A 17482-nucleotide genomic window follows, 5' to 3' on the forward strand; every position below is an offset into this window, starting at 1 on the left:
GGAAGACTGGGCAGGGGAGGCGCGCTTGCGCGAGACCCGGCATGAGGGGCGGGGTCGGGCTTGGAGGCGGGGCCGGGCCCAAGGCCGGCGACCTGGGGACCGAGGGCTCCGAGCTGGGAGATATGAGGCTTGCGCGTGCGTGCTCGCGCGAGGGCGGGTCGCGTGGGTCTCACAGGCCCCAGGGATCTAGCTTTGCTCGAGGAGGGAAGGTTACGCGTGCTTCGGCCCTTGCCTAGGGAAAGGCCCTTGGGCGGGGCTACGGAGCTCAACCCGCGCGGTAAAGAGCACGGGGGCGTGGTCTGGGGGCGGGGCCTGCAGGCGAGGTGGCGCGTAGGAGCCGGGAGTACAGCTGTGCGCGACCGGATCTCGACGGCTAGGCGTGAGGGGGCGGACCGGGGGCGGGGCTGAGGGCGGGTACCCAGCGCAGCGGGGCGGGGGGAGGGCGGAGCCTGTGGGGCGGGGTGGAGCGAAGAGCCGGGAATAGGACTTGCTCGCCAGCGAAGTCCTTGGAGGCCTGCGGAGATGGGGGGGAGGGGGCGGGGCTGAAGGCGGGGCTGTAGGGAGATCCCGACTCTCCGCGTTCCGCGAGCTTGGAGCTAACCGGAAGCTGAGGCGAGTAGGGCGGTGCGGCCAGCACTGGGGGAGGTGGGATCTTGGCTGGACGAGGTCGTAAGAGGGGGATGCTGGTGGGGGAGGGAGCGACCGAGCGTAGCGGGTTATTGTGAGGAGACGCGCGGAGAGGAGGCGGAGGACGGCGGGCGGGTGCTGAGGGGACCCGGATGGTGGAAGCCTGACGCAGGTCTGTTCTCTGAGTCCTGGAGACAGTAGTGGCAGCCCACGAACTTTTTGGAAGGCAGAAATAATGTTTTGACTCCCCGCAAAAGGGGAAATCAATTCCGAATCGAAATTAATAAATGTATCAAGATGTAACCTATCAACTGGAACGTAACCCGTATACTTAAGAGTTATATGTGATGTATTAATAGGATGTGGGCTCGTATATTTCATGTAATTGGGGCTGGGCGTCCAAAAGTATGTGTTTGGGGCTCTTGGAGGTCTTGAAATGGCTTTAAACTAGAGGTGAAAGAGTGGCTAAGTGGCACTGGGTTTAGAGGAGGATAGGCATCAAGGAAGTCCAGGGTCAGGGAATTTTAAAAATGCAAAGGGTGGCATCCCAGAGTTCACCGCCTTTAATGAACTGAGGCCCTGAGTGAACACGAATTAAGTAAGGCCTCCCAGGATGAGAAGTTAGACTACATCCTGAACCTGCATTTTGGAGTTTATGGAAGTAGCATATCTGCTGAGTTCTTTTTTGGGTTTCTTTGGGACTGGTTTGCCTCTTTCTCGTTAACCACAACAAAAAAGCTTTAAAGTGAACCCAAATTCTGCCACTTCTTAACTTGTTATTTGAATAATTCCACACAACAGAGGAAAAAGGAAGGATATTGGTGGCTATAGGAGGTATGAAATGAGTTTTGTATTAAAGTTTGCTTTCTTCAGACAACTTAGGTGGTAAGAATATGAGGTTAGAAGAAAACATTTGGAGATTACACTCTCTTCCTTATTCATCTACTACATGCACATCAATGCTAGATATAATTCCCTAAAATAACGCTTTTGTAAAGCAAGTTCTCTCCTTGCTTTACAAGTCTCCAACCCCCACGTTTCCACCCCCAAATAGATTACCGCAGGGCTTTCCCACCTCTACCCTAGTCACATTTTCAGTCAGATAATTATTTGTTTTGGGGGAGTGTCCTGTGCATTATGGGGTATTTAGTAGCATCATGAAATGCCCAAATGCTACTAGATGACAGTAGCATCACCCCATCCCCCCACTATGGGCTTCCCTGGTGGCTCAGATGTAAAGACTGCCTGCAATGCAAGAGACCAGAGTTTGATTCCTGGGTAGGGAAGATCCCCGAGAAAAGGGAATGGCTGCCGACTCCAGTATTCTTGCCTGGAGAATTCCATGGACCGAGGAGCCTGGCAGAGTACAGTCCATGGGGTCGCAAATAGTTGGACACAACTGAGCGACTAACACACGGCCCCCAGTATGACGGCCAGACTGTCTCCAGAAATGGACAGATGTCCCCTGAGGGGGCTAAATCATGCCCAGTCCAATTGAGAACCGCTGGACAACAGGCTGAAGCCCACCGTCTTTCTCTGGCTTTCAGTTTCATCATCTCCGTGTTCTGGAATTTGGTTCCAGCTGAAGGAACTCCAGTGTGACTTTCTTCCCAGAGAATCACTTAGGCGTCTTGGACACTTTAAAGGGTGGGAAAGATTAAAAATCCACTTTGTAGGAAAGTTCTTATATCTATCATGTCTTCTTAAAATTCATACTAGAGTTGCATTCTAATCCTCGTTCTATTTATGAATCCTTGTGGTATTAAAACTTATAGTCACATTTCTTTCACTAAATTAGCTCTTCTTGAAACAATATTCTTTCAGCTTTCTCCATATTAACATAGTTTATAGATCATCATGAACTTTTTGTTCTGCTCTGAACAATATCAAGCCTGGCAATGTCCTGCTTAAGTTGTACTGTCTAGAACTGAACACAGTGTTCTAGATGTGGATCACACTGTTTGCACATAGCAAATTATTAGTTTCATGTTTGGCCATCTTCCTTGACTCTGAGCTTAAAGGCAAAAACCAAGTCTTAGTCACCATCTTTGTCTTAGGGTTACATAGTGAAAGATTACTACATAGTATCTTTGCATTACTAGCACAGTCCCTGGCCCTTAGTTGGTTCTCTTTCTTTTTTTTTTTTTTGCATTACTTTTTTTTTTTTTTTCATAGCCAAAACAAACTTTATTTATTTTTTTTAATAAATTTATTTATTTCAGTTGGGGGCTAATTACTTTACAATATTGTAATAGTTTTTGCCATACATTGACATGAATCAGCCATGGGTCCACATGTGTTCCCCTTCCTGGACCCCCCACCCACCCCCCTCCCCATCCCATCCCTCTGGGTCATCCCATTGCCCCGGCCCTGAGCCCCCGTCTCATGCATCGAACATGGAATGGTGTTCTGTTTCACATACGATAATATACATGTTTCAATGCTATTCTCCCAGAACGTCCCACCCTCACCTTCTCCCTCAGAGTCCATAAAATTGTTCCATGCATCTGTGTCTCTTATTCTGACTCGCATATAGGGTTATCGTTACCATCTTTCAAATTCCATATATATGCATTAGTATACTGTATTGTTGTTTTTCTTTCTGGCATACTTCACTCTGTATAATGGGCTCCAGTTTCATCCATCTCAGTAGAACCGGTTCTCAAAGATTTTGATAGAATATAGTTCCTTCATAACTCTGTTAATACAATTTAAAGTAACATTCCTTTGCCTTTGGGGGTAGATACAGTACCCTCTTGCCTTATAGTGAGTTTGCAGTCAACTGATCCTCTACCTTTTATACGTATAGGTGAAAGGTTGGCAAACTTTTCCTCTTAACGGGCCAGATAATAAATATTTTAGGTTTTATGAGCCTTATGATTTGTCACAGCTATTCTGCTCTGTCACTATAGCACAAAAGTAGCCACAGACAGTCTACAGATGAATGTGTGTGGCCATTTACAATAAAACTATCCATGGACACTGAACTGTATGCATTTCATATTTCATATAATTTTCATGTGGCACAAAATATTTTTATTTTGAAAAATATTTTAAAATGTAAAAAGCATTCTTAGTTCATGGACCATACAAAAACAGATGTCAGGGTTCTCAGGCAGTAGTCTGCCAATCCCTGATCAAGACCATTCCTGGTGTGATTGACTTTTTTAAGTCTGAGTATAGGCCTTTACTATTCTTATTAAATATCTTATTCATTGCAGTCTATCTTTCTAGCTTGCTCAGATCTTTTTGTGTGCTAATTGTGTCATCTAGCATATTAGCTGACATCCCAGCTTTGTGTCATCTGCAACATTGATAAACATTTTTTCCATCCTTAATGAATAAAAATATTGAATGCGATAAGCATAGAGGTCTTCACAATTCATTCTGTTCCATTAATCATTATTCTTTGAGTATAACCATTCTGAGAAATAAATATCTACCTAAAGTACTGCCTATCACCCATCCATGTTTATTCGTCTAGTCCACAGGGTATCTTGAGATACCTGGTCTGAAGTTTGTTGAAATGTTCAGAAATATCTGTGATAGGTAGTAACTCTATCAAACAAACAAAAAGAAATATATAAGTTTGGTATAACTTTTGAATTAATGTTACTGTTGCTTTCCAGTTTTGCTACTTTCTTGTTTAGATTTTCAAAGCCATGCTTTTAATAGCAATAAAATTTAGTAATTTTAGAATTTTGTTGAAAATATCCAAGTACCTCAATCTTTATTTCCAGGAATTTACCAGATTTCTTGTCCTCAAACTAAGGGTTAACAATGTTCATGCAAACCAGTTCCCTGGTATTAATAGTATTAAAAGCTGTTATAAAGTTGGCAAGAAAAAAGGAAAATAAAAACATATTAGCATATATACCTTTTTTCTTGACCAATCTTACCCCAGTTTTTTAATAGTATCAATACTAGATTTTATCAATAGAATTACAATAGAAAATGAACTTCGTGCCAATAAACAAAACTAGGAAGAAATAGATAATTTTGTCAGAATATAAATTTCAAAATTGACTCAAGAAGGTATAGAAAGCCTGAAAAGAACTGGTGAAATAATAAAAAAAATCTACACACAAACATTACTAGACTTATAGGATCCAATAACCTAGCAAACAGAAAAATAAGGGAAACTTTCTGTGACTTCTTTATGTTAGGGGTACAGTCTAAATTCCAAATCCAGACATGGACTAAATAACAACAACAACAAAAATTATAGGCAAATTTCACTTAGAAATATATTTGCAAAATTTCTAAAAATACTAGCAAACTAAATCCAACTATGGATAAAAATACTAATATTATACCTTGGCCATGTAGATAGATTTTATGCTATAAGCTGGGAACGCTATAACATTAGAAAAATCTTGATTTATCACATTAGCAACATGTATAAACATCTATATGATCACTTTAGTAAATGTTAGAGCATTTGATAAAATCCAGTGTTCATTTGTGTTTAAAAGAAAAAAAAAAACAAACAAACTAAAGGAATTTCTGTAACCCAGTGAACAGTGTCTGACAGAAATCTTCAGTAAGCATCCCATTTAATGGTGAAATGTTAGAAATATTCCTTGTATGGTAAAGAATAAGACTTTTAAAAAAATAGTTTTCTTTTAAGATCCCATTTATGTAATAATGGAAACCATAAGGTGTCTAAGAGTGAAACCTATAATATAGGTGAAGATATGTTTGTAGGAAACTATATAGTTTAAGGACTTAAAAGACGTCTTAATGAAAAGATATTCCAGATCCAAGTATTTGAAAACTCATTATCATAAACATGTCTCTTCTCTCCAATTTAGTCTATAATGGAATTGAATCCACAGCAGATTGAATTTGCTCTATAATGGATGTAATCCACATCTCAAAAAATATTTTAATATAATTTAATAAAACTTTGTAATAATGTATAAAGGAGAGAACCAAAAAACATTTGGTTTTAAATAGGGGAATTTACCTGATGAGATACTAAGATTTTATTCTACCTTATACTGTCCTTTTACTTTCTTATTTAGAGTATGTCTCTTGAAAAGGGTATTTGGTTGTTTTTTTTCCTTCAATCTGATAATACAGTATTTGATTTACTAACATTTAATGGAATAATCTGTGTATTTGTACTTATATCTGTCTTCTAGTAATTTATTTTCAATTTGTCCCATCTTAATTCTTTTTTTCTTTTCTGCCTTTCAGATTTATCAAATATTTGATGGTATTCCAATTTTTCTTCTCTGTTGACCTCCTTCCTATAACTCTTTATGTTTTTTTAGTGGTTGCATTGTCCTAATTCTAGGATTATAACATGTATCCTCACCATATTACTGTACTTTGAATTAATAGCATATCACTTCATGTTCAACATTAGAACTTTACAAAAGTACTTTACAAAAAGTGCAGCCTCATTTGTCTTTCTCTTTTGTGTTATTATTGTATCTATTACTTTCATCTGTTAAATTTCTACTGGTCCTTGATATTATTTTTACTTCAGTCAGTAGTCTTTTATTTTTTTGGCCCCACCACACAGCAGTGCAGGATCTTAATAACCTGACACACAGGGATCAAACCTGTGCCCCCTTGGGACTTCCCTGGCAGTCCAGTGGTTAAGACTCTGTGCTTTCAATGCAGGGCATGGCTTTGATTTCTGGTCAAGGAGCTGAGACCCCACATTCTGTGTAGTACAGCCAACAGATTTTTTAAAAAAAAGGAAAAAAGAATGTTTGAAAAAAGCACTGCACCTCCTGCAGTGGAAGCATGGAGTCTTAACCACTGGACCACCATGGAAGTCCCCTAGTCAGTAGTCTTTTAGAAATTTTAATAATATTCTTTATTTTAGAAATAAATATATTTACCATCTTTAGTGCTCTTCATTCCTTCCCACAGATCCAGAATTCAACTAAGAGTCATCAAGTACTTCATTTAATATTTTTTGTACTGTGGGTCTGCGTGTGTGCTAAGTTACTTCAGTTGTGTCCACCTCTTTGCACTGGTAACAAATATTTTCAGTTTTTGTCTTTATTTTGCTGTCACTTTTAGAGGATATTTTTATTGAATATAAGATTCTATATTTTTTCTTTCGGCACATCAAAGATGTCATTCCATTGTTTTTTGGCTTCCACTGGTAATGATAAGAAGTCAGTTTTGATTCTTCTTGTTGTTTTCCTGCATATAAGATGTTTCTTGCTTGACTGCTTTAAATTTTTTCTCTTTCTTTAATTTTCAGCAGTCAACTAAGGTGTGCCTTGGTGGGATCTTCTTTGTATTTATCCAACTTATGGTTCACTGAACTTCCTGGATCTGTGGGTTTATGTCTTTCATAGATTTTGGGTATTTTTCAGCCATATCACCTTAAATTATTCGTCTATATTATCCTCTTTGTCCTCCTCTTCTGGGATTTTAATTACATGTATTGATATTTCAGACTTGATATTGTTTCACAGGTACATGATGCTCTGTTTTCAGTTTCCCCCTACTCTGTTTCATATTAGATTATTTCTATTGACCTGTCTTTTAAAGTTCACTGACCTTTTCTTGTGTTGTATCTAATATGATGTTAAAACCCATCAAGTGAATTCTTTATTTCAGATATGATATTTTTTCAGTTCTAGAATTTCCATTATGTTTCTTTTAATAGTTTACATTTCTCTGCTAATTCCCTTTCTGTTCACCCATTTTGTCCATCTTATCACTGAATTTGCTAGTCAAGTTATAATTCTAGCACCTGGGTCATCTGTAGATCTGCTTCAAATGACTTTTTTTTGCTAAGTTTTTGTTTTTAGAAAAGGTTTTATTTTTTACTTTTTATTGAAGTATAGTTGATTTACAAAATTATTTTAATCTCAGATGGATAGCATAGTGGTTCAGTATTCTTATAGATTATAAGTTATAACATAACTCCATTAAAAGTTATTAAAAGATAATGGTTATAATTCCCTGTGCTATTCAAGTGACTTTGTGTGTTTGACACTGTGCTTGAGAGCAACAGATACTGAAGTAGGTGATTTTTTTCCCAGAGAGAACACAACATTTTCTTTGTCCAATAGCTAGGATAAGAGATCACATCAGCCCAACTAAGGGTTATACTAGGATTGGATCAAGTTGTAGTTTTATTTTAATAGTTTCAGCTTACCTCGGATTTCACATATTTGAGAGTGAGATCAGTTCCTTCCTTCATCAGAGCTTAATCTAAGTACCCAAGACCATAGAAACCTTTTTTTGCTTTTTAGCTCACGCCCAGTTTCCTGTGAAACTCCACTTAGGGGTTGATTTCCTTGATCTTATTTGGAGTTGAGCTGGGTGGGGACTGGGATACTCAGTTGCACTTCAACTCTGCTACATATGACAACATGGGTAAATCTCAGACACATTATGACGAGTGAAAGAAGCCAGATATAAGTGAGCACCAACTGTATGATTCCATTTACATGAAGTTAAGGCAAAACTTATTGTGTTAGAAATAAGGACCATGCTACCTTTGGGAAGGAGAAAGGGGTAGTGACTAGGAAGGGACATCAGAAGGGCCTGTCTCAAGTGCTTGTGACACTCTGTTCCTTTATCTGGGTGGTGGTTAACTGGGTGTGTTTACCTTGTGAAAATCTATTGGACCATATACTTATGATTTGTGTTCTTTTCTGTATGTATGTTGTAGTTCAAAAACAAAGAAGCTGTGTATGATGGAGGAGGAGCTCTTGCACACACACAAAAAATGACAGCAAAAAACAAAGTTAGAAAGAAAAATCAACCTATAGTATAGAAGATATTTGCAATGCTATAACAATGTATTTGTATCCAGGATATTTTGTTTTAAAATTTTCTACAAATCAAAAAAGGGCAGAAGGAAAAGTAGAAATCCAATAGAAAATGAGCAAAAGATAAGAAAAAGCAAATAAAAAGAGGCCTGAGTGGCCTGTGAACATGAAAAGGTATTCAACCTCATTAGTAATCATGGAAATACAAGTTAAAACCGTGTTGAGATACCACTTCACACCAACGAGATTGACCAAAACTGTCTAACAATACCAAGTTGGTGGGAATATGAGGGAACAGAAACTTTCATACACTGCAAGTGATACTGTATTAGATTTAGAGACCAATCATCAATTATTTACTTGGAGATATACCAATTCTAAACTTCTACAATTTTACTTCTACAAAGAAAAATACGCTTTATTATAAAGATTTTCTCCCACATGTGCCCATGGATACATGCACAAAGATGTGCATGACAAATTTGTTTATAATAGCAAAGAGTTGGAAACAGACCTAAATAACCATCATTAGAAAAATGGAGAAATATCTTATAGCAGTTAAAATGAATAAAGTAGATTTACATCAACATAATAAAATCTTGAAGGCATAATATTGAATGAACAAAGCAAGTAGCAAGGGATATATACACCATGAAAACATCTAAATTTTAAAAGAACAGTCCATACTGATGTATACTCAGTTGCTCAGTCATGTCTCACTCTTTTGACCCTATAGTCTACCAGGCTTCTCTGTCCATGGAATTTTCCAGGCAAGAATACTGGAGTGGGTTGCCATTTCCTTCTCCAGGGGATCTTCTTGACCATATATGATAAAAGTATAAAAATAATAGTCAGGGACTCCCTTGGCGATCCAGTGGTTAAGACTCCACACTTCATGGGGAATTAAGATCCTGCGTGCCACAGAGCATGGCCAATAAATAAATAAAAATATAGTCAGGAAGAATATTCCCCAATTTCAGAATAGCTATTACCACTGGGCAAGGAAAGGAAGAAGGACAATAAAAAGTACATATGGCAAAACACTAACATTTATTAAATCTAGGAAGTTGGTATATAGTTATTTAATATATGTACTATTCACTGTACCCTCTTGTTTATTTGAAATAGTTGTGTTTTTTTTAAAGTTAGACACTTGGGCCAGCATATGAAGTGTATTGGAAGCCTTTCTCTCTTTTCCAAACACTATTCATCTTTTTAATTCTTCACAGATACAGCTTTCACTGTCACTTTGCATCTATATATTGCTCTGTGCCCTATCACCAGCAGATCAAGTAGGAAGGTGAGTTTTGATGTAATCTCCTCTGGTCTTCTGTCTTACCCTCCAGGGTTCATGGAAGAGCTCAACAATATCTTTTCAATATGCTTTTTTATCAAACTTCTAATGTTACTCTCCAACAGAAATGTCTTTAAGTTCATGAACCAAGTGACTGATTTAGAATTTAAAAATAAATGAGAAGTTGCCTTCTCTCTTATTTCACATTTCTGCTAAAAAAATGATGATAGGTATTTTTTAAGATTTAAATAATGTTGCTTACTACTTCAGTTGATAAGTGTATGGATAAATAGCTACAAAGTCTATTTTTATGCTCTGCACTTTTTAAATTTCAGAAATATAACAATACAAATACTTTTTAAAATCTTAACTTACCAAGTCATATTATTCTAGCTTATTAACTGTTTCCAGATAATTATTGAGGATTTTTAATTTTAGAAGCAGAAAAATTATGTCAGTGTCAGGGACTTGTTTCCTGGAGTAGAGTATTGGAAATACTCATATCTTACAGATTATTCCTGGGAGAAGTCAGAAGTTTACTTATGTAAATAAACATGCTAGAATCCCTCCCACTGGTTGAATAACTTGGTTATTAAGCTGTGTGCTAGGCAACAGACTTTCTGTCTCTTCCTTTTCTCAGATGAAGTTCAGAGAATAAAAAAGTTGTTTTTGTTGTTATCGTTTTGTTACTGTTTTACTTGCAGATTAAACACCTTACGATGAGAAAAGTTGATCTTTGTTTGAGCTCTGAAGGGACTGAAGTTATTTTAGCTACATCAAGTGATGAAAAACACCCACCTGAAAATATGATTGATGGGTAAGAGTTACTCTTTTATTCTTTCTTAAAGTCTTAACATTAGGTCAGTGAAGCCTATGAATATTGAGATTACGTATTTTACAACAACTAGCACTGTTAAGCATAGTTTAATAAATGTTTGGTGAACTAAATTACTTGATTACCCACTTTAGTACCATCCTGGAGCTAATTCAGTTGCGTGTATTTAGGTTTTTTATTGTTTTCTTTATAATTCCTAAGCTGAACATTTACTGAAAATAGTTATTTAAAATGTGGTCTGTCAAGGCAAAACTTCAAACAACAGCTATCTCACTTTTTGGAAGTATACATTTTAATATCTGGTTTTATTCCAAATTTTTATTGGTAAATAGGAACGTAAACATTACAACTTCCTACCTACTGCCTGTTTTCTTTCTAGTCTAAGCAATTTTTGCTGAATTGAATGCTTCACTTCTTGCTATCCATCTGCATTTTTCAGTTCTTAGTTTCTTGATATCATTCCAGTTATCACTCTTCACTGTGCTAGAGCTTATTCTAGATAGAGACACATGTCATTCTCAGACTTTTAAGTTCTAAGAAAAAGGTAAATGGAAGAACTCCTTAAAAATAAAAACAAAACTGAGGTATATAGGACTTCCCTCATGGTCCAGTGGTTATTACTCCTTGCTTCCCTATAGGGGCCAAGAGTTTGATCCCTAGCTGGGGAACTAAGACCCCACATGTCATATGGTGCAGCAAAAAACACAAATTTTTAATTTTAATTGAGGTATAATTGATATACAGTATCATGTAAGTTCAGGTGTACAGTGTAGTGATTCACAATTTTAAAGCTTATATTCATGTATAGTTATTATAAAATTTTGGCTATAATTGCCATGTTACACAGTATATCCTTGGAGCTTATTTATTTTATTCATAGTAGTTTGTACCTCTTAGTCCCTACCCTATCTTTCCGCTCCCCAATTTCCTCTCCCCACCAGTTTGTTCTCTTTATCTGTAAGTCTCTTTCTTTTTTGTTATATTCACTAGTTTGTTTTATTTTTTAGATTCCACATGTAAGAGGTTCACAATATTTGTCTTTCTCTGTCTGACTTATTTCACTAAGCAATTAACATCCAAATCCATCCAGGAAGAACTCCTTTTTTAATAGTTCTGTCTACTTTATTACCCTCTTGAGTTCTCTTTCTTGGTATTTGTACAGTGATCTGAGTTTGACTCATAGAATCATATAATTTTAGAGCAGGAAGAAATTATGCATTCATCTTATCTAAACCTTTCATTTAGACTTGTGGTAAGAGAGGTCTAGAGAGGTCAGGTACTAGTGCTAACTATTAAAAGCAGAGCCAGTTGTAACATAGATCTTGTGGCTGTTTGTGTTCTATTGTGAAGCCCATGTATCTGGATAAAATTCTAGTAAATGGACCTGTTCTTTAAGCCCAGTTGTTATCTCCTCTCTGACATCTGTCCCTTCCTTCAGGTAGGCTGCTTTACCTTATTGTTTAGCTCCAGTAGCATTTGATATTTACTTCTATTACCTTATTTATTCTTTTGTTGTATAGTTATTTATTTTTAATGTACCACTCCTCTCTCAACTGGAAGTTTCTAGAAATCATGACACTATGACTTCTTCATCTTTGACTCCACAGTGTCTTAAAATATTTGTTGAGTAGCTTGTGAATTAGATCATCAAAGATTAGTCACATACAGTCACACATACTTACATATATACATCTGTTAATGTACATTTGCACAGAGCTTTATAGTTTCATAGATGTTATGCTGTTTGACCCTCACAGTAAGCTTGGGGAATAAGAGGCCAAAAAAAAAAAAACATTATAAAGACAACAAAAAAATGACTAGAGGTAAAATGGTTTTCTGAAAATCGCACAGATAAGCAAGTGGCAGAATCAAAACTAACACTCATGTCTTCTAACTCCCAATTTCTCAGACTTAAGGTTTGAATAAAAAACTTAATATACATGCCTCTTAATCCTTAACTTTTTACTTTCTGAAATTCAGGTAATAGTTATTTAACCCCGCTCTGCCTTAGAAAAGAGATATAAATGTGGAAACTGCTATGAGGGTCACAGACCTATAGAAATTTACCTTAAGTTGTTTGCCAGAAATGGCGATCTTCCTGAAAACACTTCTTGTCTTTGACTGGAGGTAAATCACATTTACAAGGTAATATTAATTTATCTTACACTTTTTTGTGACCTTTCTTTCTTGGGAGTATGTCTGTAGATCATTTAGATTGGCTATTACACATAATGGATAATATATAGTATAGCTTTATCAATCCATGCTAATGAATAAGTATGTAATATTTTTTAGATTAGACAAAACTCCTTAGTATAGCAGGGTTTTGCCAAGAGAACGCACTGGTCATAGCAAACATGCTCTTCCAACAACACAAGAGTTGATTCTACGTATGGACATCACCAGATGGTCAATACTGAAATCAGATTGATTACATTCTTTGCAGCCAAAGATGGAGAAGCTCTATACAGTCAGCAAAAACAAGACCAGGAGCTGACTGTGGCTCAGATCATGAATTCCTTATTGCCAAATTGAGACTTAAATTGAAGAAAGTAGGGAAAAACCACTAGACCATCCAGGTATGACCTAAATCAAATCCCTTACGATTATGCAGTGGAAGTGACAAACAGATTCAAGGGATTAGATCTGATAGAGTGCCTGAAGAACTATGGGCAGAGATTCGTGACATTGTACAGGAGGCAGTGATCAAGACCATCCCCAAGAAAAAAAAATTCAAAAAGGCAAAATGGCTGTCTGAGGAGACCTTACAAATAACTGAGAAAAGAAGAGAAGCTAAAGGCAAAGGAGAAAAGGAAAGATATACCCATCTGAATGCAGAGTGCCAAAGAATAGCAAAGAGATAAAAAATCCTTCCTCGGTGATCAGTGCAAACAAATAGAGGAAAACAACAGAATGGGAAAGACTAGAGATCTCTTCAAGAAAATTAGAGATACCAAGGGAACATTTCAAGCAAAGATGGGCACAATAAAGGACAGAAATGGTATGGACCTAACAGAAGCAGAAGATATTAAGAAGAGGTGGCAAGAATACACAGAAGAACTATACAAAAAAGATCTTCACAACCCAGATAACCATGATGTTGTGATCATTCACCTAGAGCCAGACATCCTGGAGTCAAATCAAGTGGGCCTTAGAAAGCATCACTGCGAACAAAGCTAGTGGAGGTGATGGAATTCCAGTTGAGCTATTTCACATCCTAGAAGATGATGCTGTTAAAGTGCTGCACTCAGTATGCCAGCAAATTTGAAAAACTCAGCAGTGGCACAAGGATGGAACAGGTCAGTTTTCACTCCAATCCCAAAGAAAGGCAATGCCAAAGAATGTTCAAACTACCACACAATTGCACTCATCTGACATGCTAGCAAAGTAATGCTCAAAAATCTCTAAGCCAGGCTTCAACAGTTCGTGAACCGAGAACTTCCAGATGTTCAAACTGCATTTAGAAAAGGCAGAGGAACCAGAGATCAAATTGCAAACATCTATTGGATCATCGAAAAACCAAGAGAGTTCCAGAAAAACATCTATTTCTGCTTTATTGACTACTCCAAAGCCTTTGACTGAGTTGCTGCTGCTGCTGCTAAGTCGCTTCAGTCGTGTCCGACTCTGTGCGACCCCATAGACGGCAGCCCACCAGGCTCCGCCATCCCTGGGATTCTCCAGGCAAGAACACTGGAGTGGGTTGCCATTTCCTTCTCCAATGCAGGAAAGTGAAAAGTGAAAGTGAAGTCGCTCAGTCGTGTCCGACTCTTCGCGACCCCATGGACTGTAACCTACCAGGCTCTTCCGTCCATAGGATTTTCCAGGCAAGAGTACTGGAGTAGGGTGCCATTGCCTTCTCCGTTTGACTGAGTGGATCACAACAAACTGTGGAAAATTCTTCAAGAGATGGGAATACCAGACCACCTTACCTGCCTCCTGAGAAGTCTGTATGCAGATCAAGAAGTAACAGTTAGAACTGGACATGGAACAACAGACTGGTTCCAAATTGGGAAAGGAGCACGTCAAGGCTATATGTTGTCACCCTGCTTATTTAACTTATATGCAGAGTACATCATGAGAAATGCCAGGCTGCAAGAAGCACAAGATAGAAACAAGATTGCCAGAAGAGATATCAATAACCTTAGATATGCAGATGACACCCCCCCCTTATGGCAGAAAGCTAAGAAGAACTAAAGAGCCTCTTGATGAAAGTGAAAGAGGAGAGTGAAAAAGCTGGCTTAAAGCTCAACATTCAAAAAACTAAGATCATGTCATCGAGTCCCATGACTTCATGGCAAATAGATGGGGAAACAACGGTAACAGTGACAGACTTTATTTTCTTGGGCTCTAGAATCACTGCAGATGGTGACTGCAGATGCAGCCATAAAATTAAAAGATTCTTGCTCCTTGGAAGAAAAGCTATGACAAACCTAGACAGCATATTCAAAAGCAGAGACATTACTTTGCTGACAAAGGTCCGTCTAGTCAAAGCTATGGTTCTTCCAGTAGTTATGTATGGATGTGAGAGTTGGACCATAAAGAAAGCTGAGCACCGAAGAATTGATGCATTTGAACTGTGGTATTGGAGAAGACTCTTGAGAGTCCCTTGGACTGCAAGGAGATCCAACCAGTCCATCCTAAAGGAGATCAGTCCTGGGTGTTCATTGGAATGACTGATGTTGAGGCTGAAACTCCAATACTTTGGCCACCTGATGCTAAGAGCTGACTCATTTGAAAAGTCCCTGATGCTGGGAAGGATTGAGGGCAGGAGGAGAAGGGGATGACAGAGGATGAGATGGTTGGATGGCATTACCAGCCCGATGGACGTGAGTTAGAGCAAGCTGCAGGACTTGGTGATGGACAGGGAAGCCTGGCATGCTGTGGTCCATGGTGTCACAAAGAGTCGGACATGACTGAGCGACTGAACTGAACTGATAGAAAACTATATGGAATAAAGTAGTTACTGACCTGATATCTGAACAGAGCATATCAGAGACTTAATTCATATCCATTTCCAACAAATACAAATAGACTTTATATGGTAGATAGTAAAATTTATTAGAGAAGGCAATGGCAACCCACTCCAGTACTCTTGCCTGGAAAATCCCATGGACTGAGGGGCCTGGTAGGCTGCAGTCCATGGGGTCGCGAAGAGTCAGACATGACTGAGTGACTTCACTTTCACTTTTCATTTTCATGCATTGGAGACGGAAATGGCAACCCACTCCAGTGTTCTTGCCTGGAGAATCCCAGGGATGGCAGAGCCTGGTGGGTTGCCGTCTGTGGGGTCGCACAGAGTCAGACACGACTGAAGCGACTTAGCAGCAGCAGCAGCAGCAGTAAAATTTATTATCTGCTCATAAGTTGATTTATCTAAATGGAAGTAACCATAGAGTTATTTGGAGAAAACAATACTATAAATATGCCCCTAATGGACAGTGTCCCCAATTCTTAATTTCCCCAGAAATAGTTTTTAAAAGTGATTATATTTCTACTTCCTCTTGACTCTATTTTTGACCCTTGGTATTTAACGTATCAATGAAAAGGAGACAAATTCTACACAAGAAACAAATGAGTTAAGAAAAAGTAGGAGAGAGAATTGGTTCCTTTCGCATAATGTAGAAGAATGGTAGATTTGCAGTTAAAATTCCTGAGTGAGTGAACTGTGTGTGTTACTTTGGACTAAGAATATATGTTATTCTTTAAGTCTCAGTTTCCTGGGGTGAAAAATGGGGCTAATAACACCTTTCCTGACTCTGCTGCTGCTGCTGCTGCTAAGTCGCTTCAGTCGTGTCCGACTCTGTGCGACCCCATAGACGGCAGCCCACCAGGCTCCGCCGTCCCTGGGATTCTCCAGGCAAGAATACTGGAGTGGATTGCCATTTCCTTCTCTAGTGCATGAAAGGGAAAAGTGAAAGTGAAGTTGCTCAGTCGTGTCCGACTCTTCGCGACCCCATGGACTGTAGCCTACCAGGCTCCTCCATCCATGGGATTTTCCAGGCAAGAGTGGGGTGCCATTGCCTTCTCCGTCCCTGACTCAGAGTTGTGAAAAAAAATTCCATGACTTTTTTCTTATTATCACATAGAGATAATAGATGTTGAGTAGTCAATAGCCATAAGGCCTTATTTTAAAGGAAACTACTATTTTAAAGACGTCATTATACTTAATTATGGCGATTCAGTTATATGTTATTTTAAAACCCAAGTGCATCTCTATATATCTTTGGTATTATTATATTGATCATGTTCATTAAAAGCACCCAAGAGAAAGCATAGGGCAAATAAAAATTATTAAACTTAACTTAAATGAATAAAATTTTAAACCATTTAAATGTAAATAAAATTAAATTGTAAAATATTAAACATAGTATTAAAAAATCAAGAATTGTGAGTTAGGAGACCCCAATTCTATTCTTTTCTTTTTTGTAATAGCTTTATTGACATACTATTCTCATACCATAAAATTCACCCATTTAGGATATACAATTCAATGGCTTCCAACATATTCAGAATTATGCAGCCATCTGCACAATCCATTTTAGAACATTTCAGCATTCCAAAAGAAAACCTCATACCCCTTCACAACCACCCCCTCTCTCCACCAGCCCTAGGCAACCACTAGTCTACTTTTGTCCCTATATACTTGCTTATACAGACATTTCATGTCAATGGAATAATACATATATGGTCTTTGGATTCACAGTCAAGGTGTTGGAGATTTTAACATCTTTCAGGAATGAAAGAGCAGCTAGACAAAAAAAATAGTAAAAATTAGATGATCCACATAACATTATTGGTTACCTTGACTTTTGCATTTATAGAACATTATAATCAGCAATGATACATGTATATTGAACATTCACTGAAATGAACCAGGCCATTAAATAAATCTCGATAAATTTCAAAAGACTGAAATCTTAAAGAATATATTCTCCCCCAAAATGGTAGTTATGTGAGGTGATGTATGTGTTA

At 38.0% G+C, this 17482-nt stretch overlaps 1 protein-coding gene and 1 long non-coding RNA gene across 7 annotated transcripts in view; both read left to right on the plus strand.

Moving 5' to 3' along the window:
* The first annotated feature begins 68 nt into the window (after positions 1–68).
* The window catches only part of IFT25 (intraflagellar transport 25), a 30937-nt gene continuing 13523 nt past the window's right edge, over positions 69–17482 (plus strand). Inside the window, exons 1-3 of one of the 6 annotated variants that reach the window (XM_081485203.1) lie at positions 69–135; positions 9611–9681; positions 10380–10492. In XM_081485203.1, coding sequence (XP_081341329.1) covers positions 123–135; positions 9611–9681; positions 10380–10492 — 197 coding nt within the window. In that variant the 5' untranslated portion in view covers positions 69–122. The other 5 variants (XM_081485207.1, XM_081485206.1, XM_081485205.1 and 2 more) reach the window with 5 other exon arrangements.
* On the plus strand, positions 593–5121 carry LOC145504437 (uncharacterized). The gene is made up of 2 exons (XR_014052203.1): positions 593–2751; positions 3281–5121. It is a non-coding gene; the product is annotated as an uncharacterized LOC145504437 (long non-coding RNA).

The sequence above is a fragment of the Giraffa tippelskirchi genome, chromosome 5 (genome assembly GCF_054371585.1).
Source record: "Giraffa tippelskirchi isolate mGirTip1 chromosome 5, T2T-mGirTip1v1.2.pri, whole genome shotgun sequence".
Taxonomy (NCBI): Eukaryota; Metazoa; Chordata; class Mammalia; order Artiodactyla; family Giraffidae; genus Giraffa; species Giraffa tippelskirchi.